General features: G+C 39.9%; 1 protein-coding gene and 1 pseudogene across 1 annotated transcript in view; one reads left to right on the forward strand and one right to left on the reverse strand.

Moving 5' to 3' along the window:
- The window catches only part of LOC122729567 (transmembrane protease serine 12-like), a 47,360-nt gene that overhangs the window by 13,235 nt on the left and 6,889 nt on the right, over nt 1-27,236 (forward strand). Inside the window, exon 4 of the mRNA XM_043968521.1 lies at nt 5,421-5,563. Coding sequence (XP_043824456.1) covers nt 5,421-5,563 — 143 coding nt within the window. The remainder of the gene's footprint in view (nt 1-5,420; nt 5,564-27,236) is intronic.
- Nucleotides 12,864-13,114, reverse strand: LOC122729568 (annotated as a pseudogene).

The raw sequence follows: 27,236 nt of genomic DNA on the forward strand, positions 1-27,236 counted from the left end.
AATTACAACTATACAGAAACCTTCAAATTACTACAGGAAGAGGATGGCCCTTAGGGATTCCCTTGTTCTTGGGCCTTCAAGCCCCTGATCTCCCCCCTGGTCTGTGGGTTCCTTGAGGCCCTGGTCCCCCAGCCCGGTGGGTGGGTCCCACAGGCTGGTAGGCCTGGACACAGCTGTGGAAGTGGTCTTGATGGTGCCTCTGTCATGACATTGGACAGAAAGCCAGTCTGGACCCTGTATCTCTAGCAGCTTCATCATGGCGGGCAGCCTACCATCTTCAGGCATCCCCCAACATTTGTGGTCCAAGATCTCTGAGATTCAGAGGAGCCTATAAAGGTGTGGACATCAGCCTCTTCACCCTAGCAGATTACTTCCCCAGGACCAGGCTGAACAATGGATCTGGAAGAAACTTCTGGGACTTCATATGTTTTATATCCCTCGACTCTCTGGCAGACAACTCTATCTCAGAAATTCTGAGGTCACTTGGCCACCACTAGTTTTAGTGGCCAGGCCCTATAAAAGATCCCCTTGTCCTCCTTTGGGGTGGGGGTCATGGCAGCAGGGGTGGGGGAAGGGTAAAGAAGACGGTCAAGGCCTCGTGATAACTATTGGATAGAGAAGAAGCTTTCTTAAGTCAGTCTATTTTAGATAAATTCCTACTTTTCCTTGAGAGAAACCAAGGGAGGACCAAGGCATTAAAGTCCCTGCCTTCATAATGAAAAGATGTTTTAAAAAGACTACATTGGGGCAGCTAGGTGGTGCAGTGGATAAAGCACTGGCCCTGGGTTCAGGAGAATCTGAGTTCAAATTCAGCCTCAGACACTTGACACTTACTAGCTGTGTGATCCTGGGCAAGTCACTTAACCCTCATTGCCCTACACACACAAAAAAAAGACTGCATTACAAACTATGAATGAAAAATGTAAAAAAGGAGTATGGACAATTGTAAAAAGAAAAAATAATGGTGCCCCAATTGGCCTTGAAAACATAATCCTAATTCCATCCCATATCCCCAACCACAACAAAAAATAATAATAAAATCTAGTCCAATGGAGCTATAATGTTTTCAGGCAAAAAGAAAACCCCAAATTTCTATTATACACCCATAATTGGGGAGTCCTTTGTTTTTGTTTGTTTCTCCTGAGGAGTTCAAAAAATTCCTCTTCCTGAGCAGAAATAGTGAAATAATCTTTGACAAATAGTATATATGCTCCAGAATTCTGGAGACTGAGGGTGCTTAATGCTCTGCATTACCATTTTACCACTCAGACCCACAGAAGAAGTGTTGGAGCAAGCAGATTAGCTCCTAGAAGCTTGTATCTATTTTGTGTCCACTTGAACAAATGACAAAGATGGGAACTTAACTTAAAAACATGATTATAATGGGCTCTTTTCTTCCCCGATGGCATGTATCCTATCCAAATCTTAAGGACTGTCATACTGAGATTTCTGACACAGGACAGGAATTGTATCTCTGAACCCCTTTTCCTGTACAGCAACCAGCTCTCCTGTTTTCCTCTCCTATCAATTCCTTCCACCTAGAAGAACTTCCTTCCTCTTTTCCAAATCAGCCTTCCTCCTTCTCCTTCTGGTCACTCAATACTTGTATAGTCAATTTAATTTACACTGCTCATATGTCGTTTTATAAGCATTTTCCGGTCTTTTTGTGTATGAATCTCTTATCCTTAACTAGATTGTAAATCCAGAAACAGGGGCCAGAACACATAACTTTTGTACTTCTTCCCCAGTATCTATCTAGTGAATCGTTCTGCACCTAATGGACAAATAGACAAATGCTGACTGACAAATCGGCTAATAGTGGATACCATCTCTGTCACTGAGGAATTTGTAGTCTAATTGGGAATGTAAAAGGGCAAGGCCTGTGTCACATTCCTTTGGATCCTGTTTAGCACATGGTACGGTATCCCTAATGATTGACGATATCTATCCATGAAAGATTTACAAACACTTCCCCAGCAACAGTCAAATGAACCAGAATTCCCTTAATAGAAATTCTCAATTAATTAGCTTCCTTAGCTTCTTAGCTCAAGTCTCACTTTCTGCAAGAAGTTTTTCTCAATTCTCCGTTTTCTTAGTGCTCTCCCTTTGTGACCACCCCAAAGTCATCCTGTCTATATCTTATTTGTAAATAGCTGTTTGTATGTTATCCCTCTGATTGGACTGTGAACTCCTTGAGAGCAGGGACTATTTTTTGGTATACCTAGGGCTTTAGCACACTGTAGGCACTTAACTTAGTTAGCTCAATGTATGTACATATATATATATATACATGTTGCACAAACATGCATACATATACAAAATATGTTAGAAGGGACCTCAGAAATCATCTTGTCCAACCCTATTTGAAGCATGAATTCCCTTTTTTTTGTGTTTTTTTTTGTTTGTTTTTTAGTGAGGCAATTGGGGTTAAGTGACTTGCCCAGGGTCACACAGTTGTAAGTGTTAAGTGTCTGAGGTCGGATTTGAACTCGGGTCCTCCTGACTCCAGGGCTGGTGCTCTATCCACTGCGCCACCTAGCTGCCCCAGCATAAATTCCCTTTACAAAAAAGCCAGTTCTGGAGATAGGGATGGGAGCTGGCTTCAGAGTGACACATACTGGCTGTATAAAGGACAAGTCATTTGTCCCCTACTCTAGTGCTGTAGGCTAGAGGTGTTGGACACAACCGTCAGAACTCCCTGTGCTTCTAGAATCAGCGTACAGTGAAATTGGGAAATATTGAACAAGATAATTAAAAATGCCATAGAACATAGATAAAGTTAATATGTACTTTTCTAAATCAGTATGCAGCCTCAGGAATCCTCATGTACAGTTTAGTGGCCCTAGTTCTATTTGAGTTTTGACACTTTGCTAGGCCCCTCTTTAAGACTGAGTTGCAGAGCAGGTATTTATCTGTATAAGTCCCTCATTAGAAACAATACACTAATAAAATCACAGTTCTCATAAACAACAAAAAGAAATCATTAGGAAGTTTTTCCTTATATTAAATTGAAATCTGCATTCAATTTTTATGAGAAAGAGGCAAACAACAACAAAATACTAATACAAGTTTTGTTTTTTTAAAAAAGAGCAGCTTACTGGATCTATGTAGGCATGGCTTTGCAGTCACTCACACTGGGGTAAGTGGGCTGACCTTGACTCTCAAGGCTGCTGCCACTCAGCCCCCATCTTTGGAAAAAAGATTTGTTGGTAGAAGATAAGCTGAAGAAGACCCTAGAGCCAGGGCATGGCAGCTGGCAGCTGGCAGCTGTTGAGAGAGGAGGCATGAGAACCATTCAGGAGGTATGGACTGAGTTAGTCCTGGGATCAAGCCACAGTGAGATCAGCGGTGCCAGGGATTTGTAGCTCCAAAGTGGTGACGCCCATCCAGCCAATCAACCAGAGAACAGGATTGATCTGGCGACTCAGCTAGCAAAGCTGCTTGTCCCCTTTCCACTCGGCTTATATTTGGGGCTTGTTTCCTTATTCTTACTGCTTTTAATTCAGATTTATCTATTGTAAAAACCTATTTTGCCAGCAGAAATGCTAAGTTCTGGGTATATTTCATTTAAGGCTCACAAATAAGGGATAAGAAAGAAACCCTGTTAATCTAGGGAGACAAAAAGTTTAGTTCAAACTGAATCTAGATAACTGGGAGCTAATTTAGGATAGTTGGACAAAGTGAAGGAGTGGTATTGGTCTGTTAAAAGACTGATATATAAATTTGGGATTCCTATGCCTCTAGATTTAGGACTGGTAAGGACAGAAGCGCACAAGGGAGCAAACCTAGAGAGCTAACTGGGCATTTTCCCTTTCCTTTCTTGGCATCGGGCCATTTGCCTCTCAGGACTTTGGAAGGCAAGTCACACCCCTAAGGGAAGTAAGTTGCTATGGAAGTTCCCTTCCCCCATTCCCCCACCAGAAGGGAGGGAGAGTCATGGAAACATGTTCAGTGGGACTTCAGTCTCAGGGATAGTTTACCCAAGCTGCCCAGCTCCCCACTGCCATCTGCTGCCTACACATATACATATTCAGTCAATCAAAAAGTATTGTAAGTCTTCTACGGGTGTCATTTTTATTACAGTTGCAAAGGGCTTGTTTAGGGAAGAAGAGGAAGCAGAAAAATAAATGTAGCCTACAGGTTAACAAAGTAACAAAAACAGATGACAACAAAAATGGCAGTAATATTATTTCCCCTGAACTATGGAAAATCAGCTGTGGGTAATTTAGAATTAAGGGTAAAAAACAAAAGAATACCTAGGCCCAAGAGACACATAAAGAAAGAATCAGTATTTAGTGAAGGTTGAATGTTAATTCTCTTCCTTTCCCATTTAATGGAAAGATTAAAGATCAGGAGCTGAAGCAATCCTGAAGATGACAATGCCACTGACAATTGATAGGAGATCTGAGGGAAGATGAAAAAGCCTAGTTCATGATTTGTAAGTTTAAGATGTCAGTGGAAAATCCAAATGGAGGTGTTGAGAAGGGTACTGTTGTTCTGGTCTGATTACTCAGATTTGGTACCATAGAAGGAGTAAGAAGTTAGGACATTCCGAGTGTGATCTACCCAACTGCTTCTATCATCTTTACTGTTTAATTTGAATAGAAACTCATTATTAGTTTGTTAGGAGATGACTTGGAATTGCTTCTTGAATCCTCTCTAAAACTCTTAAGAGATCAGTCCAGCTTGGTACTTATAATCCTGAAAAATAGACTTAATTTGCCAAGTTATCTGTGGCAAGTATTGTCAGGCATGGATATTTAATCTGTGGTTGCTTCAATCTGCTTGGTCAGGCTAGATCAGTAGTTGTGGGGAAAGGGAAAGAAATAATTATTTAATGTTGACTACATGCCAGGCACAGTGCTAAGCACTTTTTCAAATATTATTTGAATCTCATAACTACCCTGCAAGGTAGGTGCTATTAGTATTCCATTTATAGTTGAAGAAACTGAGGCAAACAGCAGCTGTGAAATGACTTGCTGAGGATTACATAGCTAGTAAGTGTCTGAATCAGGATTTGAACTCAGGTCTTTCTGAAGAAGCCCAGTGTTCTATTCATTGCACCACATAACTGCCTCATAATAGAGTTAATCTATCCTTTAGTGGTACCTGGAGTGTTATCCTCTTCCTATACTTTCTACTGCTCATCCACCTCCATTTTGGGTTCAAGAAGTAGCAGAGATAGAAAGTGGGTGGATGGGTGGATTAAAATTCTTTGAGAAATTAATCAACTCACATGACTATGTCACTGCGAGATTTTACAGATTAATTCCACAATCTATACCACATAAACTTGTTAGGATTGAATCTAATGTTAGGTCTTCTCATCTTTCATAAAAATCTGTTAAATGACAAAATGTTTGTCTCAATATTTGGTGAAATACTTGATTTCCAAAATAGCTTGTGGATTTTTATTACAGGCAATGCTTCAAATACTTTACAAGAAGCTGAAATACATTTTATTCCCTGGGACATGTGTAACAGAGAGGAAAGTTATGGAGGAAGAGTTGCTGCAACTTCATTTTGTGCAGGTGAAGAAGATGGAATTGTTGATACTTGCCTGGTAAGGCTCAACAATTTTTCTTGAAAATATAGTTTAATGCTGCACTTACTGTGTAACCCTCGTGTCAGAGACATGAAAGGCTCACATTGGGGACTTCTCACTTCTCTGACATATTGCCTTCACCTGGGGACAATCTTGGGACTATCAGTGTCTGGTATTTTTCAAGGGTAGCTACTGGTTCCCTCCACAAACAATCAGGCTTACAAGGCTTAAAATATGATAGTTTTATTTTATAATTAAGGGATATATAATTAAAAGATACCTTTGCAATTTGACTTTCATCCTCAAGACTTAATTAAAACTGCTGTCTCCAAAATTACCCATGATTTCTTAATGACCAAATCTTATGGCCCTTTATTAATTCTTATCCTTGCCCTCTACAGAATTTGATACTATTGACTACCCTCCCTTGCTGGATTCCTACTTTCTGGGGTTTTGTGATGCTGCTCTTCTCCTTCCTATATCCTCCTTCTTTTCAGTTTCCTTTGCTGGGTCATCATTCATGTCATGAATGGAGTGGATCTTAAGACCAAGCCTGGGTACCCTGCTCTTCTTTCACTATTATTCTCACTTGGTGACCTCATCAGCTCCCATAAATCTGATTATCATTCATCATTATGCACATAATTCCCAGATCTATGTATGTACCCTTAATCTCTCTCCTAAACTCCAATTCCTGCCTAAGTCAGATCTGTATATCAAGCCCTAGTCTCTCTAGATAGTTCATTTCCAGTGGCTGATTCAGATGCCAAACTAGATATTGTGCAGGCAATATAAACTCAACAGGCCCAAAACTATACTCCCACCTCTACTCCCAAACTTTCAAACCAGTGATTTAGAATGGTACAGACCTGTAAGCTGAATTATCTAGTCCAGCTCTCTTACTTTGCAGATGAAGAAACTGAGGCCCAGAGAGCTTGAGACATGGCATCTTGGCAGCACCAAGATTTGAATCTAGGTCCTCTGACTCCAGATCCAGTGTTCTCTCCCACCATACCACCTTGCCTCTCCAAAATTCTATCCATTGCCAAATCTTGTTGTTTCTATTTCCACAGCATCTTTCATTTTTGTCCCTTTTTCTCTTCTCACATGGCCACCACTCTAGTTCAGGCCCTTATTACCTGGACTATTACAGTAGCCTCAAAATTTGTCTCACTGCTTCAAGTATCTTCCCTCTTCAGTCTGCGGCCAAAACAGTTTTACTGATCATGTTACTCCTCTACTCACTAGGCTACAGTGACTTCCTGTTGACTTGAGGATGGAAAATATATGTAAATGAAGGTTGTTTTGATCCAGGCCTGACTCAGGCTTAGTACACTGGTAATTTAAGTCCTATGTCAGAATGGAACTAAACACTCATAAATCATTTAATAGTTTAAAAAAAGGATATTTACTTAGGCATAGCAAGGAAAAAAATACTTAACAGGGATATTTGTCAAGAACCAGGGTTAGGATATTGCTTCACCGACACCTCACTGGTGTTAAGGTCTTCTGTTAGACTTTTTTTTTTTGGTGGGGCAATGAGAGTTAAGTGACTTGCCCGGGGTCACACAGCTAGTAAGTGTCAAGTGTCTAAGTCCTTATTTGAACTCAGGTCCCCCTGAATCCAAGGCCGGTGCTTTATCCACTGTGCCACCTAGCTGCCCCCTAGACTTTTTTTTTTTTTTTAGTGAGGCAATTGGGGTTAAGTGACTTGCCCAAGGTCACACAGCTAGTTAAGTATTAAGTGTCTGAGGCTGGATTTGAACTCAGGTACTCCTGACTCCAGGGCCGGTGCTCTATCCACTGCACCATCTAGTTGCCCCCTAGACTTTCTAACACTTTAGGACTATGGTTTCCCTACCTCTGGGATGGAAGAAGCCTAAGATAGGCAGAACTGAAGGAGCAAAAGAACAACTAAGACAGGAAGGTAGAAGAAGACAGCATCAATGATGGAACAGCCCTCTGGAGGAGTGGCTGAATATGGGACAGCAAAGACCAGAGTTTCCCCAAGTACTGAGTGATATATCTAGAAGATCCAGTTCACGTGGTGGATAATGGTAAATCTTCACAATGGGCCTCTTGACATGAGGAAGTAAACATGAACCGTAACAGCGCCAAGAACATCAGGAGCATCAGGGCTACAGTAGAAGAGAAGATTTCCTGCACTGGCATCATCATGGGTCAAATTGCCTTGTACCACTTAGGGTTCCCTGGGCCACCAGCCAGGAGCTCCCCCTCCTTAAGAGCTTCATGGAAAGGGGGGAGTGGGAGGAGAGAATACTAAATCTTTTACCTACTAGAAAATACTAAGGGATGGTCTCCCTTTTCCTGTGGGGGGTGGGTAGAAACGTTCACCTTCCCCTTGTTGCCAGAAAGGAGCAGGAAGAAGAACTGTCTAGTGTCTACTGGCTTTGTGCTGCTGAAGGCCATTCAGTTCTATATCACAGTCAACAAAGGGCTGTAGTGGGCTTGCCTTTGCCACCACACATGCCAGGGCCCATTCTGCTGTTGTTGAATAGTCAATGCCATTGGAACCTACTGTGACTCCTGTCTGGGTTTACCCACTGCCCAGTCTGCCATGATCAATTCCAGCCCCCTATGCTAGGACTTCAGCACTATTCAAAGTGTTACCACTGCCCCCCTCTGCTGGGCTAAACATTGCACCTCTATTCCCAGGCCTGTCTGTTCTCCTGTGAGGAGTACCATCTCAGCCTTTGTGCTTCCATCCCCCTGGAGCAGGGCAGAGGCACTGTGGGCACTCTGCCTGCTGAGGCTTGACCTTGACCCTTGTGCCAGGACCGAGTGTTATCTCAGGATGGGACTTCCATTGCTAACATCTGATTCCATGCCTTACTCTGCTCCCATATACCAGGACATGTATCACTGCCCCTGGCTCGTCCACCAGAGCTGATAACGGTCAGGAACCTTCACATGGTACGGCTCAGGTGAACCTCTAGAGATTCTCATTGATAGCGGCAGGACTATGGTTCCTCTTCCTGTTAGTGGCTATCCTTTCCAGCACAGGAAATTCCTCTGGCTTTCAGTTGGCTCCCACTGAGGAACCTAGGAACTCCAGCCTTCAAGAACTTGCAAGGCTGCCAACTCAGAATTGTCCCATACATGCCCTGTTCAATCAGGAACCATTTCTTGTAGGGGTGAGGAGGGTACCTGGGACCTGAGCTGTGGAGGCCTTGCTGGAAGTCCTTCAGAGAGTAAGATACTGCAATCCATAGTTGGTGATTTATTAATAGCTTTTTGTGTGTGTGTGTGAGGCAATGGGGGTTAAGTGACTTGCCCAAGGTCACACAGCTTGTAAGTGTTAAGTGTCTGAGGCCGGATTTGAACTCAGGTCCTCCTGACTTCAGGGCCGGTGCTCTATCCACTGCGCCACCTAGCTGCCCCTTATAGTTGGTGATTTATTAAACCCTGTCCTCACTGAGGCAGCTGGGCTGTATTTGGCAGCTTATTCCAACTGCTCAGTCTCAGAAGAGTCTCTGTGGGCTCCTGGGGAGAATCAAGCATTTTCCTTTTAATTATATCCCTACAAAGTCCATGTGGCACAGTTCTCTGTGGCCTCACAGATGCGACGGTTCCTTTGCAAGGTTTTTCTGACTATTGAAAAATTCATTTGGGAGATGACCACTATTATTCTAAATATAAGAAATGATACAAATTCCACCACCAACCGTATGCTACAGTTTTCTTCAGACCATCATTTTGGCGGGGGCGGGGGGGGGGGCGGGGGGAGAGGCAATGAGGGTTAAGTGACTTGCCCAGGGTCACACAGCTAGTAAGTGTCAAGTGTCTGAGGCCAGAACTGAACTCAGGTCCTCCTGAATCCAGGGCCAGTGCTCTATCCACTACCCCACCTAGCTGCCCCTGAGACCATCATTTTTAATGACACAGAGCATATTCACATCATTCTCAACTTGCTGGATGGCCACAGTTTACTTTCTTTTTCAGAGGAGTGGGGAACATCTTTCACTAAGCAACTTCCATTATCAGAAAGAATCACAGAGGCTAGTGTTTCCAAGCCTGGAAAGAGAGGTTAGAGCCAGAATGTGAAAGGCTTTAAATGCCAAACTGTTATTTTAAAAAGCAGAAGGAATTACTGAGGTTTGCTGAGCAGAGGAATGATGTGGTGAGATCTTTGCTTTAGGAATAGCACTATGGCTGTTGTGTGGAGATTGGACAGGAGAGGAGAAAGGCCGGATGCAGGGAGACCAATAAAGAAGTGACTAAAGAGGTCCAGGGGAGAGGTGATGGGCAGGCCTGAATTAGAGTAGTAGCCACATGGTTGGAGAGAAGGGGAGAGATAGGGGAGATGTTGTGAAGGTAGAGTGAACACGACTTAGCAAGAGATTGGCATTGGCAGCCATTCCTTTCTCTAAGACTGGAGCAAAGGGGGCAGCTAGGTGGCACAGTGGATAGAGCACTGGTCCTGAATTCAGGAGTACCTGAGTTCAAATCCAGCCTCAGACACTTAACACTTACTAGCTGTGTGACCTTGGCCAAGTCACTTAACCCCAATTGCCTCACTTAAAAATAAATAAATTTTTAAAAAAACTTAAAAAAAAAGACTGGAGCAAAGGAGAAAATGGTGAATTATGCTGAAGAGAGTTGAAGTGTAGAATTGGGAAGAAGAGAGAACCTTTGAGAGATGGCCTCAGTTTTTTTCAGCACAATGTCTGGCAAGGTCCTCTGCTGAGAGAGAAGGGATAGGTTGCTTAAGAGGAGAAGGAAAGGTTTGAAAGTCACTTTAAGGAGTGCAATATAGCTAGTAGGAAAAAGTGAAGGATTAGAGTGCAACAATAATGAGATAATAAGATCTCTCATTTCTTTCTTCCTTCCTTCCTTCCTTCCTTCCTTCCTTCCTTCCTTCCTTCCTTCCTTCCTTCCTTTCTTTCTTTTTTTTTTTTTGCAGGGCAGTGAGGGTTAAGTGCCCAGGGTCACACAGCTAGTAAGTGTCAGGTGTCTGAGGTCAGATTTGAACTCAAGTCCTGCTGAATCCAGGGCCTGTGCTTTATCTACTGCTGCCCCAAGATCCGTCGTTTCTATAATAGGCCTTTAAGGTTTACAAAAGAAATGCTTTCCTCACAACAAGCCTGTGGGGAAGGTGACACAAGCACTATTATCCATATTTTACAGATGAGGAAACTGGGGCTCAGAGAGGGGGACTGATTTGCCCATGGTCAAGTCACTAGCTTGGATAGTTGCTGTCAGAGGTAGCCTTCAAACAGAGGTCTTCTCACTCTCAAGTCAAATAGTCTTCCCAGGGCACTCCACTGCCTCTTACAGATCCTCAAAGTGAGGGCGTGTTTAATTATGGTCAGGGTGCTACTTTGCTTGTATCATTTAAGGGTGTGTTGGGGTGATCTGAAAAATAAAACCCTCAAAATATTGATTTGCCGGATTGGAACACCCCTCATGAAAATGCTTCACTCTGGGGGAACAAAGCAATTCCTGATTGGGACTGGGTATCTTGCATCGATGGTGACCAGTTGTCAGAGGGGGTTGTCAGGATCCTCTGTGTCCTTTATAAGAAGGGCAATAGAAATGACTCCACCCTCTTTTTGTGGACCTTTTTCTTTTGGGCCTCTCTTCTGCTTGGACTTTCCCTCCCTTGGACTTCCTGCAAGGGTGAGGAGATGATTTCTTTGCCCCACTGCCAAGCAGCAGTGGCAGAATTACTGCAGAAATTGACAACCTGAGACGGACCTAAGTCCCTGACTCCTTTCTTCCTTTTTGTTTTCTTCCCTAAGCACAGGTAAGCGACTACAAATCCTAATAACTGTACATTACCAGCCTTACTAGCCTCATGGGTTGAGGTCCTGAGAGAAAGATTTAGGCATTAGCCAATAAGGGGAAGGAGATTTTTGCAACTGCATAATTCTCAGAGATGATCTCGACTACCAGGATCATCTTATAGCACATGAAGAAAAGGAGACCCAGAGAGGTCAAATGACCTCTGTAGTTACACATCTTGTTAAACACAGTGCTAGCTCCTGACTCCCTATTTTGAAACTAAAAATCATCAACTCACACAAACATTTCAAGATACACACAGTGGGGGGAAAAGGAGAAACTGTCTATAACAAAGTTTCAGTTTCATATATAATCTTTTTTGGTTTTTTTGTACCTATTGAAACATTGTTTATGTTTATTAAGTTCATGATAAAAATATTTAAAATTTTAAAAATACATATTACTTTTAAAATATATGTAAAAGATATTCATAGTTCCTTACGTAATCTTCTTTCTGCATATCTGAGATTATTAATATTTCTCCTAGCAACCTTAATTCCAGCATTTGATTCACCCAGCCTGTTATTTTACATGATATACTTAAATAAATAAGGTAACAATATACAGCCTTGTCATACTACAAGTAAGATGATTTAGTACTTCTATCTCTTTGAGGGCTTGCCACATTTTGTTGTGATTCACATGGTCAAAGGCTTTTGTGTAGTCAATGAAGCAGAAGTAGGTATTTTTTTTTGGAACTCCATTGCTTTCTAAATAATCCAACAAATGTTGGCATTTTGGTCTCTAGTTAGTTCCTTTGCCTCTTTGAAAACCAGTCTGGTAACTCTTGGTTCACATATTGCTAAATTGTAGCTTGGAGAATCTTTTTTTGTTTGTTTGGTTTGTTTTGGTTTGGTTTTTTTTGGTGAGGCAGTTGGGGTTAAGTGACTTGCCCAGGGTCACACAGCTAGTAAATGTCAAGGGTCTGAGGCCAGATTTGAACTCAGGTACTCCTGAATCCAGGGCCAGTGCTTTATCCACTGTGCCACCTAGCTGCTCCCAAGATCTTTCTTGAATAGTTCTGTGTATTCTTTTTTTTTTTTTTGCGGGGGCAATGGGGATTAAGTGACTTGCCCAGGGTCACATAGCTAGTAAGTGTCTGAGGCCAGATTTGAACTCAGGTACTCCTGAATCCAGGGCCGGTGTTTTATCCACTGCGCCACCTAGCCGCACCCTAGTTCTGTGTATTCTTAACACCTCTTCTTAATCTCTTCTGCTTTTCTCAAATCCCTACCATTTTTTCTTTTCTCATGCCCATTTTTGCATAAAACTTTCCCTTAATATCTCTAATTTTCTTGAAGATACTTCTGGTCTTTCCCATTCTGTTGTTTTCTTCTATTTCTTTGAATTGCTCATTCAAGAAAACCTTATCTCTCTTCGCTATTTTCTGGAATTCTGTATTTAGTTTGGTATCTTTCCCTTTCTCCTTTTGCTTTTGCTTTCTTTCTTTCCTCAGCTACTTTTTTTGCTGTTTTTCTGATTTATTAAGACATATTCCACAAGATTTCTTCAATTAGAAATTCTTTGAAACAATACCATCATTTTTTGCCAGCCAGATAATAGTCATCAGATTCTCCCATTCTACGAATTGCTCCACAAATTGCATAAGTTTTAAATTAGCCATTGAATCTGCCTGTGACTTTTTCAACCTCAAGTCACATTCGTCTGGATGGATGCATGGTTCTTGGCCCCAATGATCCTATTGCTCGTAGAGCATTTCCACAACACGTACAGGTCCACGAACTTGCAGGCATCGTTCTGCATGTTGGCAGCTGAGGGAACCAAGTGCAAACTCAAAAGCAGCAGGAGAGAAAAAGGAGCCTGCTATTTTTTTTAAATAAAAGTATTTTATTATTTTCCAGGTACATATAAGGGTAGTTTTCAATATTTGTTTTCACAGGATTTTTAGTTCCGAATTTTTCTCCCAACCTCCCTTCCCTTTCTCCTCCCCAAGATGGAAAGCAATCTGATATAGGTTATATATGTGCAATCACATTAAACATATTTCTGCAGGGCAGCTAGGTGGTGCAGTGGATAAAGCACTGGCCTTGGATTCAGGAGGACCTGAGTTCAAATCCAGCCTCGGACACTTGACACTTACTAGCTGTGTGACCCTGGGCAAGTCGCTTAACCCTCATTGCCTCACACACACACACACAAAACCAACAACATATTTCTGTATTAGTCACGTCATGGGGAAAATGGGGTAAGGGGTAAGGGGTAGGGGCTTGGGGTCCTTAGGAATTCCTCTTTAAAGAATTACACTCTCTTGCATACAAAGCAGTTAGAATATTATGGTAGTTTATTTAGATGAAGGGGAAGGGAAGGGAAGGGAAACCATGAAAGAAGTCCTTGGACTTCTCATGGGGAGAAAGGCTTGGCACAGAGAGAGTGGCTCTGAGATACCAATCTCCTCAAGCAAGAGACAGGCAGCTACTTTTATTTGTTTTTTTTGTTTGTTTGTTTTGTGAGGCAATTGGGGTTAAGTGACTTGCCTAGGGTCACACAGCTAGTAAGTGTCAAGCATCTGAGGCTGGATTTGAACTCAGGTACTCCTGACTCCAGGGCCAGTACTCTATCCACTGCACCACCTAGCTGCCCCTAGGCAGGTACTTTTATAGAGGACTGATGGGGGTGACCATCTGACTGTGGAAAGTTCCCTTAGTGAGGGAGGACCATCCCCCACTGGTGGTGGCTGGGGGAATTGGGTGAGGGGTGGCTGTGGATCTCTCAAGCCATCTTCCTCCTCAGGACACAAAGGAAGCAGCCACACCCAAACTTATCTCCCCAGGGTTGAGGGAGACCAGAATGAAGGGTGGAGGTCCGGAAGCTAGCTCAATCCAATCTGGTTCTACTTATCTTTTTAGGTTTAGTTTCTCAAGGAGATGGTTCTTTGATGTGCCCCAGAGAACTTCTGGGGTGCTATGGGCCCATAACAGTTATATCATGAAAGAAGAATCAGCACAAGTGAAAAACCTCAAAAAAGAAGGAAAAAAAAAACAGCCCAAAAGTAGAAACAGTTTGGTTCAATCTGCATTCAGAATCCACAGTTCTTTTTTTCTGGATGTTGAGAACATTTTCTATCATGAGTTCTTTGAAATTATTTTGGATCATTGAATTGCTGAGAAGAGCCAAGTCTATCACCATTGTTCATCACAAAATGTTGCTGTTACTGTGTACAATGTTCCCCTGGTTCTGCTCCTCTCAGTCAGCATCAGTTCATGTAAGTCCTTCCAGGTTTCTTTGAACTCCTCCTGCTCATTGTTTCTTACAGCATAATAGTATTCCATTACATTCATATACCACAACTTGTTTAGCCATTCCCCAGTTGATGGGCATTCTTTCAATTTCCAATTCATTGCCACCACAAAGCTACTATGAATATTTTTGTACATGTGGATCCTTTTCACTTTTTAATGATCTCTTTGGAATACAGACCTAGCAGTGATACCCCTGGGTCAAAGGGTATGAACAGTCCCATAGCCCTTTGGGCATAGTTCAAAATTGCTCTCCAGAATGGTTCCTCAGCTATTTTTAAAGTCTCATCAGATAGCAATTTTGCTTTGATGTAGAAGCTGCTAAATTTTGTGTTATCCTGACTGTGGCTTCATGATATTTGAATTGTTTCTCTCTGGCTGCTTACAGTATTTTCTCCTTCACCTGGGTGCTCTGGAATTTAGATATAATATTCCTGGAAGTTTTCATTTTGGGATCTATTTTAGGAGATGATCAGTAGATTCTTTTAATATCTATTTAAACCCCTGGTTCTAGAATATCAGGACAGTTTTGCTTGGTAATTTCTTAAAGGATGATATCTAGGCTCTTCTTTCTTGATCATAGCTTTCAGGTAGTGCACTAATTCTTTCTTTCTTTCTTTTTTTTTTTCAGGGCAATGAGGGTTAAGTGACTTGCCCAGGATCACACAGCTAGTAAGTGTCAAGTGTCTGAGGCCAGATTTGAACTCAGGTTCTCCTGCATCCAGGGCCAGTGCTTTATCCATTGCACCTCCAAGCTGCCCCACCCCAGTCCACTAATTCTTTTTTTTTTTTTTTGGTGAGGCAACTGGGGTTAAGTGACTTGCCCAGGGTCACACAGCTAGTAAGTGTTAAGTGTCTGAGGCTGGATTTGAACTCAGGTCCTCCTGAATCCAGGGCCAGTGCTCTATCCACTGTGCCACCTACCTGCTCCTTCCACTAATTCTTAAATAATCTATCTTCGATCTATTTTCCACTTCAGTTGTTTTTCCAATGAGGTATTTCACACTTTCTTCTATTTTTTCATTCATTTGATTTTGTTTCATTGTTTCTTGATGTCTCATGGAGTCACTAATTTCCACTTGCCGAATTCTAATTTTTAAGGAATTATTTTCTTCAGTGAGCTTTTGTACCTCTTTTTCCATTTAGCCAATTCTACTTTTTAAGGAGTTCTTTTCTTCAGTGAATTTTTGTACATCTTTTCCCATGTACCCAATTCACTTTTTCTTTTTTTTTTTCAGGGCAATGAGGGTTAAGTGACTTGCCCAGGGTCACAGAGCTAGTTAAGTGTCAAGTGTCTCAGGCTGGATTTGAATTCAAGTCCTCCTAAATCCAAGGCCAGTGCTTTATCCACTGTGTCACCTAGCTGCCCCCCCTTCCCCAATTCACTTTTTAAGGGGTTCTTCTCTTTAGTGAATTTTTGTGTATCTTTTCCCACATGGCCAATTCTGCTTTTGGCCATTTGGCCCATTCTGTTTTTTAAGGTGTTCTTCCGCATTTGTTCTTCAGCATTTTTTTGTGCCTCCTTTATCAAGCTGTTGACTTTTTTCCATGATTTTCTTACATCACTGTTGTTTCTTTTTATAATTTTTCTTCTATCTATCTTATATAATTATAAAAATCCTTTTTGATTTCTTCTAGGAATTCTTTCGGGGCCTGAGATAAATTCACATTTTTTCTTTGAGGCTTTAAATGGAGCAGTTTTGACATTGTTGTCCTCTTGTAAATTTGTGTTTTGATCTTCTCTGTTCCCATAGTACTTTTCTATGGTCAGGTTCTTTTTTTGTTGTTTGCCCATTTTCCTAGCTGATTTCTTTTTTTAAAAAAATATTTAAAGTTTTGAATCCCACATTTTATCCCTCCTTCCCTCCCTCCTCTCCTCCTCCCTGAGGCAGTAAGTAGGTTATACATGTGCAATTATATAAAATATTACAAGATTAGTGATTTTGTATAAGAAAACAAATAAAATAAAAAAAAGAAAGTGAAAAATAACATGCTTCAGTCTATTCAATCAATATCAATTCTTTCTTTGGAGGTGGATAGTATGCTTCATCATTAATCCTTTGGGATTCTCTTGAATCATTGTATTGCTGAGAATAGTTAAATCATTCACAGTTCTTCATCAAACAATATTGCACAAAGTTCCCTTGCTCTGCTCACTTCACTATACATCAGTTAATACAAGTCTTTCCAGGCCTTTCTGAAATCATCCTCCAGCAGATTTCTTGACTATGTATTAGAGTTGGACTCTGCTCCTGGGATGGAGGGTGCACTGTCCCAAGCTTTAAGTTTTTTGTGTAGCTATTTTCAGAGTTAGTTCTGGGTGTCTGTAAGTTTTCAGTTCTTCCAAGGTGCTATGATTTAAGGGGAGGTGTGTTTACTACTCTCCTGGCTTGTGCTTTGGTGTGTGAATGACCATAAGCATTCTTTTCTGCCCTGGAACTATAACCAGGGTCTCCATTCACCTGTAGCCATGAGCTCTAGTGTGCTAGTACTCTTCCTCAACCTGGGACTGCAACTGAAGACTGTGACCCAGATCTACATATGATCAATGCACCAGTCCTGCGGCCAGTGCCAGCAAAGGGACCCTTGTAATCTTCTTCTCACTAGTTGTCTGACACCCCCCCCCCCCCGCACCCCCCCCTTCCTGTCTATAGGCTGAGAGCTCTGGAAGCTGCTACTGCTTTTGGCTTGCTGGATTTCAGCCTTCTGTGTCTTGTTGAGGTGTTGCCTGTGCTGGACTGTACTCCACTTTCTCCCTGGTGTGACAGACCTTTCCTGCCTACCTTTTAGGTTGTCTTGGGCTGAAAATTGTTTCACCCCATCTTTCTATGGGTTCTGTTGCTTCAGAATTCATTTTGATGTTTTTTTTTTTTTTGATGTGTTATTTCAAAGTAGTTTGGAGGGGAATTTGGAAGAGCTCAGATGAGTTCCTGTCTTATCTTTGCCACTTCAAAATTCTGTTTATGATACTAAATTTAGTATCATTATCCTTCAGTTCCTCTACTGTTCTATCCCTGCCCTCCTCAACCAAACCACACCCCCCAAGAAAAGAAAAAGAAAGCCATTCCTTGTAACAAATAAGACAAGTCATACAAAAGCAAATCCATAAATTTGCTGGATCTGAAAATGAATGTTTTATTTTGCTCCTCCATTTCATTTCTCTGCCAGGAGATAGGAGGCATGATTCATCATCAGTTTTCCTAAATGAGATACATAATTATTCAAAAGAATAATGGACCTAAGTATCCACATAGGAAAACAATCTATGGGTAATGATTGCCTATTGTCCAGACTTTGATATGCAGTTGGGTGTATAGTCTAAAGAACTTGCTATCAGTGAAGATATCTGAGACAGACCCTGCAGATGGACAATAAGCGGGGCCTAGAATTGAAGAGGAGGAAAGGAATAGACTGGATTGTCATAGCACAAATCACACAATTCTTTTAACAACTTTTTCCTGAAAAAAAAGAAGACTCATCTTTTTAACAGCAATACTCTTCTGGTTAACATTGTATGGCTAGCAAGTTAGGTTCTTGAAGAACTGAAGTTGAACATCTCCCAAAAGGGAATGGAGAGCTGCATGGTGGGTATTAAACAGATTGAAAAATATTTCAAATGAGAAATTATACAGGAAGATTGATGTAAAAGGTGTAACTAGAGACAGCTCACATGCTTCATTGGAATCCATGTAATATGAAGAGAGTGTGTGGAAGACTTCTGATCCTTGGGTGAACGTTATTGGTAATTTACAGAAGTCCATGGGTGAGAACTACATAGGATGGAAAAACAGATGGATTGTGATCTGCTTCATTGGAGGGAATACATCAGTCAGACTAGAATTCCTCTGAAATATTGGAGTATTGTTTCATGACCTATGGTGCCTTTGAGCATAACATATTTTCTCTGAGATATGATTGCTCTTGCTACTTTGAGAAACTTAACTGTCATTTAATGAAATTATTGATTATTCTATAATTTGTTCTTTGACCCATTCCCATGTTAGGATTAGGTTGCTTAGTTACTGATTTTTAATCTATGCTTCAAAGGTTCTTTATTAAAAATAATTTTTATTTCATAGTAAAAAAAAGATTCATTTGATATTTTTGTTTTTCTGCATTTGTTTGTGAAGTTTTTAATGTCCTAATACATGGTTAGTTTTTGTGAAGGTGTAATACACAGCTGAGAAACAGATATATGCCCTTCTAGTCCCATTCAGTAATCTTCAGAGGTCTATCATATCTAAATTTTCTAAAATTCTATTCATGTCCTTTACTTTTTTCTTATTTATTTTATGGTTAGATTTATCTAGATGTAAGAGGAGTGAATTAAAGTCATGCACTAGTATACTTTAACTATTTCCTACTGTAACTCATTTAACTTTTCCTTCAAGAATTTGGATGCCATTTGGTGTATATGTGTTCAGTAGTAATATTAATTCATTGTCTATGCTTCCTTTTATTTATTTTTAGTGTAAATACTATTTTTTCCAATTACATGTGAAGATAATTTTCAACATTCATTTTTTATAAGATTTTGAGTTCAAAATTTTTCTCCCTTTACCCCCTCCCCAAGATGTCAAGCAATCTGATATGGGTTATATATGTGCAATCATGTTAAACACATTTCCACATGAGTCATGTTCTGAAAGAAGAAACAGAACAAAAGGAAAAAACACAAGAAAAAAAAGAAAGTGAAAACTGTATGCTTCAATCTGCATTCAAACTCCATCAGTTCTTTCTCTGGATGTGGATAACATTTACTATCATGAGTCTTTTGGAATTGTCTTGGATCATCATATTGCTGAGAAGAACTAAGTCTATCTTGATTATTCCACAATGTTGCTGTTACTTTGTACAGTGTTCTCCTGGTCCTGCTCACTTTACTCAGTATCTATTCTTGTAAATCTTTCCACGTTTTTCTGAAATCTGCCTGCATCATTTCTTATAACACAATAGTATTCCATTACATTCATATACCACAGCTTGATCAGCCATTCCCCAATTGATGAGCATTCCCTCAATTTCCAATTCTTTGCAATTCTTTTAACAAAATGTAATTTCCTTGATTATCTTTTTTTTTTTTCAATTAGGTCTATTTTTGCTTTTGCTTCATCTGGTATCATGATTGCTACCCCCGCCTTTTTTACTTCATCTGAAGCATGATAGATTCTGCTTGAGTCCTATATATTAACTCTGTATGTCTTTCTGTTTCAAGTGTATCTCTTATAAACAACATGTTGTTGGATTCTGCTTTCTAATGCATTCTGCAATACTCTTCTGTTTTATGGGTGAGTTTGTCTTGTTATGATTTCTAGTTGTGCATTTCCCTTCATCCTCTTCTCTTATACTTAATCTTCTCTTTTTTTATACTGTCCCCTTCTCAGGGACCACTGCCTACTTTAATCTATCCTTCCTCTTATCAACCCCTGCCCCTTTCTCTTAGCACATTTCCCTCCTACTTCTCTGTTGAGTAAGATGAATTTCTGTACTAATTTCTGTGTGTATAAGTATATATTCCTTCTTTGAACTGGTTCAGATGAGAATGAGGTTCGAGTGCTGCCTGTTCCCCTTCACCATTCTTTCTTTCACTATTCTCTCCTCTATTGCATGATCTGTTACTTGCATATCTCACTTATGATATAATTTCCCCGTTCATTCTCTCCTTTCCCCCCTCTCCCAGTGCATTCCTCTTTCTTACTCTCCCATTCTTCTTTTGAGATCATCCCAACATGATAGACTCACACCTATGCCTTCTGTCTAAGTAGACTCCCTTTTACAACCCTAGTGATGATAGAGTTCTGAGTGGTTACAGGGATATAAACAGTAAAATTTAACCTTGTTAAGTCCATTATGGTTTCTTACTCATGCTCATCTTTTTATGCTTGTCTTGACTCCTTTGTTTGAATATCAGATTTTTCTTTCTTTTCATTTTTCTTTTCTTTTTTGCAGGGCATTGAGGGTTAAGTGACTTGCCCAGGGTCACACAGCTAGTACGTGTCAAGTGTCTGAGGCTGGATTAGAACTCAGGTCCTCCTGAATCCAGGGTCGGTACTCTATCCACCACGCCACCCAGCTGCCCCCAAATGTCAGCTTTTTCTATTCAGTTCTGGTCTTTTCATCCAGAATGCTTGAAAGTCTTCTATTCCATTAAATGTCCATTTCCCTTCTTCTCTCCCCCGCTCTATAGAATTATACTTAATTTTGCTGGGTAGGTTATGCTTGGTTGTAATCCTAGTTCCTTTGCCTTCTGGAATATTCTGTTACAAAACTTTCCTTCCTTTAAAGTGATAGCTACTAAATAAGTCTTGTGTAATCCTGACTGTGACTTCATGCTATTTGAATTATTTCTTTCTAACTGCTTTCAGCATTTTCTCCTTGACCTGGGGATTCTGGATTTCAGCTATAATATTTTGGGGAGCTTTTTATTTTTGAGTTTCAGGAGGTGACCGGTGAATTCTATTAATTTTTTATTTTGTCCTCTGGTTTTATGATATTTGGGCAGTTTTCCTTTATTATCTCTTGAAATGTGATGTCTAGGCTCTTTTTTCCTTCATGGATTTGAGGTAGTCCAGCGATTCTTAAATTATCCCTCCTTGGTCTATTTTCCAGGCCAGTTGTATGTTCTGTGAAGCTATTTCAATTTACTTCTACTTTTTCAGGCTCTTGGCTTTTTTTTTTTTGGCGGGGCAATGGGGGTTAAGTGACTTGCCCAGGGTCACACAGCTAGTAAGTGTCAAGTGTCTGAGGCCAGACTTGAACTCAGGTCCTCCTGAACCCAGGGCCAGTGCTTTATCCACTGTACCACCTAACTGCCCCAACTTTTTTATAGTTTTAAAAAATATATTAAGGAGTCATTAATTTCCACTTGACCAATTCTTATTTTTAAGGAGTTATTTTCTTCAATGAGATCTTTTAACTCTTTTACCACTTGGCCAATTCTGATGTTCAAGAAGTTATTTTCTTTCACCAAGATATTAATTTTCTTTTTATAATTTTCTTACATAGCTTTCATTTATTTTTCCAGTTTTTCATGTATCATGTTCTTATTTGATTTTCAAAATAATTTTTTGCTCTTTTAAAAAAATAACTCTTTTGTTAATTCTTCTATGAATTCTTATTGTGCATGTATCCAATCTGCATTTTTTTTTTGAGGCTTTGCTTGTAGAGGTTTTAAGTTATTGTCTTATTCCTTGTTTGTATCTTTTTTTTTTTTTAGTGAGGCAATTGGGGTTAAGTGACTTGCCCAGGGTCACACAGCTAGTAAGTGTTAAGTGTTAAGTGTCTGAGGCCAGGTTTGAACTCAGGTACTCCTGACTCCAGGGCTGGTGCTCTATCCACTGCGCCACCTAGCCACCCCTCCTTGTTTGTATCTTAAGCTTCCTTGTCACCATAGTTACTTTTTATGGTAAAATTCTCTTTTAGTTAGCTAAATTTTCCAGCCTGTTTCTTGACTTTTTACTTTATTAGAGGTCAGCTCTGCTCATCTATGGGGGAGATGACTGGCCTGAGCTTTTTTCTTTAATGTCCTTTTGCTGTTTTCACAGCTCACTATAGGGACCTGTATGTTTTTGGTGCTTCCTGCATGGTGTAATCTGAGAAGAGGTCTGTTCACTGCCCTCTTTTTATGCACTCTGCAAATCTCTTGACCTTGGTTTTGGGTCTGTTGGCTTGTATATAATTGAATTTTCATAGATTGTGGCTGGACTCAGTCTCATTAGTTTCATAGGAAGTTCTTCTGCTTCAGAGTGACTGGATTTCACTACAGGTTTATATGTGGGGCTAAGGTTAGAACTGAATTCCGGCTTTGCTCTTAGGCTCACAGCTATTTTCAGCAACTTGTTCCTTGTTTCTGACAGACAGGTAGGGCCCTTGTTCCCTCAAAATGGTGATCACTCCTCTCTGCCCTGGAACTGGGCAATGGGAGACAGAGCTGCCAGGTAACACCCATTCTTCCTTCCAATGCCAATACAGGGGTCCCCAGGATCTCTTTCTCCCCAGGTGTTCAGTCCCTTTATCCTAGGTGATGGGCTCCTCACACCGCTTCCATTGCCATAGCCCATGTCCACTTCCACTTGCTTGTACTGCTGTACTGCCCTCCTGACCAGTCCCCAAACCAGGGTGTACAGACTTCTTTTTCTAGGTTTCTAAGCTGTTCTAAGCTAGAAAAATGACTTGCTGTGATTTTTTTCTTGGCTCTCCCATTCAGAATGCAGTTTGGCATGTTTCTAGGTGGTTGTGGAGGAGGTTGTGAGGCATTGAGGCAACATGTCTGTTTCTCACTCTGCCATATCGACTCTACCTCCCCCAGCTCATTTTTCCTGGCTTGTAAGGCAGAGGCCTTGAGAGAAGGAGCAAACAATACTCAGGAGAGTGACTAGAGATCACTGGATAATAATAGCTAGTATTTACATAATACTTTATGGTTTGCAAAGCACTTTACAAATAACTCCCTTGATCCTCACAAAAACAGAGCCTACAAGTGAAGCAGGTACTAATTTTTGTCCCTATTTTATAGCTGAGGAAACTGAGGCAGACAGAGATTAAATGACTTTCCCAGGGTCACACAGGTAGGAAGTATCTGTTAAGATTTTAACTCAGGGCAGTCATCAAAACTATCCAGTACTGGCTAAGAAATAGAGTGGAACCCTTGGGGCAGCTAGGTGGTGCAGTGGATAGAGCATCAGTCCTGGAGTCAGGAGTACCTGAGTTCAAATCCAGCCTCAGACACTTAACACTTACTAGCTGTGTGACCCTGGACAAGTCACTTAACCCCAATTGCCTCACAAAAAAACCCTCCAAAACCAAAACAACGACAACAAAAAAAAAAAAGAAAGAAAGAAAGAAAGAAAGTGGAAGATCAATGGAATAGGCTAGGCACAGGAGACACAGTAGTAAATGGCATTAGTAATGTACTGTTTGATAAACCCAAAGACTCCAGCTTCTGGGATAGGAATTCAGTATTTGACAAAAACTTCTGGGAAAACTGGAAGCTAGTATGGCATAAACTAGGCATAGACCAACATCTTACACCTTATACTAAAATAAGGTCAAAATGGGTACATGATTTAGACATAAGAGGTGAATTAGGAGAAGAAGGAATAGTCCACCTTTCAGATCTTTGGAAAGGAGAACAGTTTATGACCAAACCAGAGATAGAGAATATTATGAAATGCAAAATGGATGATTTTGATTACATTAAATTAAAAAGGTTTTGTACAAACAGAAGCAATGCATCCAAAATTAGAAGGGATGCAGAAAACTGGGAAATAATTTTTATGGCCAGTACTTCTGATAAAGGCCCCATTTCTAAAATATATCGGGAACTAAATAAAATTTATAAGAATCCAAGTCATTCCCCAATTGAGAAATGGTCAAAGGATATATGAACAGGCAGTTTTCTGATGAAGAAATCAAAGCTATCTATTCCCATATGAAAAAATGCTCTAAATCACTATTGATTAAAGATATGCAAATTAAAACAACTCTGAGGTACCACCTGACACCTATCAGATTGGCTAATATAACCAAAAAAAAAGGAAAATAATAAATGTTGGAGAAGTTGTGGAAAAATTGGAACACTAATGCATTGTTGGTGGAGCTGTGAACTGATCCAACCATTCTGGAGAGCAATTTGGAATTATGCCCAAAGGACTATAAAGCTGTACATACCCTTTGACCCAGCAATACCACTTTGGGGTCTTTCCCAAAGAGATCATAAAAAAGGGAAAAGGACCCACATGTACAAAAATATTTATAGCTGCTCTTTTTGTGGTAGCAAGGAATTGGAAATTGAGGGGTTGCTCATCAACTGGGAAATGGCTGAACAAGTTGTGGTATGTGAATGTTATGGAATTCTATTGTACTGTAAGAAATGATGAGCAGGAGGAGTTCAGAGAAACCTGGAAGGACTTGCATGAATTGATGATGTGAGATGAGCAGAACCAGGAGAACGTTATACACAGTATCATCAACATTATGTGTTGATCAACTGTGATAGACTAGATTCTTCTCATCAGTCCAACAGTACAAAAAAGTGCCTTCTCCCACGAAGGGACCACAGAGCTAGGCTCTAGGATAAGATCTGGGAGAGCCTAACTTCTTTTTTAAAAAAATTTATATATTTATAAATTATAATTATATATTTATATATTTATTCAATTATTCATTCATTCATTTATGTGAACAACAATATAGAAAAGGAAGAGAGGAAAGTTTTGTCCAGAGGGGCGATTTTTTTTGTCCTCATGAACCGACGCTTTGACATTAGTCTTGCAAAGGGAGGGCCTCTGCAGAGAATACATGTTACAGATGGTGTATATTATAACAGAAAGAGAAAAAAACAACAAAAACAACAAATCAAAACTGTTCATTTAAAGTCTCTGAAAGTCTTTTCTTAGATGTCCTCTAGGTGTAGTCGTGGAATGGAAGTCTTTTCAGGGGTTGAGGTGTGGATGCTGGTAATCAGCCAGGAAAACTTCCTACAAAATTGAGCTTAACACAACTTTAAAATAGCTTTGTCAATAATCAAATCAAACAATGAAAGTTCTCAAAAACATGTCTAAGGGAATACAGAATCTTAGTTGTTACACATGAAACATATAATAAAACAAAAATTGAAACATTCTTTAAAATTATAATATTACTATAGTCCCCCCCTTATGGAGGGTAATTGAGAAGACAATTGCTGCAATATTAATTATTAAAAATAATTTTTATCTGTTTCATCACTTTTTGCATCATCTGCCTAATTATCCTCATGCCATTATGAGAAATTTTAAAATCTTATATAATTGGTAACAGATGTCAAGGCCAAATTCAACAGTGTATTTATCATGACACCTGAGATAATTATGGGGGTTACCATAAAAGAACAGAGAAATGATGGGATATGAGCATTCCCACACTTGAGGAAAATGTACTGCCCATACAGTATGCCAGGCTTAAAATAGGTGGATGGAATATATGTCCATGCCACCGAACATATTGGAAGAAACTGAGTCAGACTTAATCAGATGCATGGGATTGAGATGTCCATGGCATCAGGCATATAGGAGGGAGCATAGAAGCCAGGTGTAGAAGTGAGATGGGTGGGATCAATACTTCCAGCCATCTGTACAATATTGTGGGGAAAAATAAAATAAAATATGAAACCAAGAGAATCCAACCTCAACATTTGTCAAAAGCCGTTCCCTCAGCCATACCTTGACTTCATGCATGTCTCCCCTCATGTGACAGTTCAGTGTCTGCTCTTGCATGTATTCCTCTTGTGATTGGATGGCATCTTGGCCAACTGGCATCTGATAACTCAGAATAAAGTCAATTAATGTCTTAAATGATAAGTTCCCATAATCCAAGTCTCATATGGATTTAAAAATTGAGGATAATAAATGATTGCAAAAAATGCGAATACGTCTTGACTCAAAATATAATATATAATTATGCAACAATTTCAAATAATACCCTTTTTTTTTACTTAGTATACAATTACTTTTGTGAAAAATCAGAACATATTTAAATACAAGTTAAAGCACAACAAAATCTCAAAGAAAACTTTTTTTAAAAAAAGAAAACTTTTACAAATGTTCCCCTCTTTTTTTTTTTTTGGAATATGCTTATCAAAAATAATACTTCTAGAATCAATTTACACTTGCCATGGCAACCAATTTGCCAGGGAAATGCTTTAAAGAGTTTGATCAGATAATCAGTTGAGGAAAAAAAATAACAAAAACAAACAACTCAGAATATGGGAGCACAATATTCCTAGAATTAACATTGTATTATGAAATCAAAACCATCTTGCAATGTTTCAAAATTAGATAGACAAATGAATAGAAGAAAATACACATGGAACAATAAAAGACAATGAAATTCAAACTAAGGAAATCTAAATGAGCATGAACTTAATATTAATAAGAGTATTATAAAATATAAACTTGATCACATGACTAAAAAGCTTTTACAAATATTCTCCTTGTTTTAAAAACTAAGTATAAGACACAATCTCAAAAGCATGAAAATCTCTATGAAAATAAACCGATACCATTAATTTCAAAATGTATATATAATAACATAGAAATTCTATGTAACCTCTGAACTGATACTATTACTCTGAGTGAATTCAGAACACTTTTGATTCCTATATCTAAAATCCCCAATACTCATATCAATACCTTGCTGCTTATTTCTACATTTCTGTAAAATATATACCCTTCCATGGCAAAAGAAGCAGTCTTGAACTATGTTGATGGTTGTCATTCTTATTCAGCTTGAGTTTTTCTTCTTTAACCCCTCTATATTGTCTGTCAGTCATACAAATGCTTTATAAGATTACTAATTAAAGACAAAAGCAGGTTAGCAAAATTATGAACAAAACATGCATATCTGGAATTTAAAGGGTTTTCTAAGGTTGTCTCAGAAGCACAGCCAGGCTGGGGAAGGGCTGAGCCTGAAGCTGCAAATGTAGTTAGAGAAAGTTGAGCATGCGCATCAGATCTCTGGATTTCCCTGGCAGGGGAATCAATGGGCTTGGCCATGGGAGGAGTAGAGGGTGGGGTCTGGAGAGGAGGGGAGGGACCAGCGCAATTTGAATCAGACTTGATTTTGAACTCAGGCCTGGATTCCTCTTCCCC

This window comes from Dromiciops gliroides, chromosome 5 (genome assembly GCF_019393635.1).
Source record: "Dromiciops gliroides isolate mDroGli1 chromosome 5, mDroGli1.pri, whole genome shotgun sequence".
Taxonomy (NCBI): Eukaryota; Metazoa; Chordata; class Mammalia; order Microbiotheria; family Microbiotheriidae; genus Dromiciops; species Dromiciops gliroides.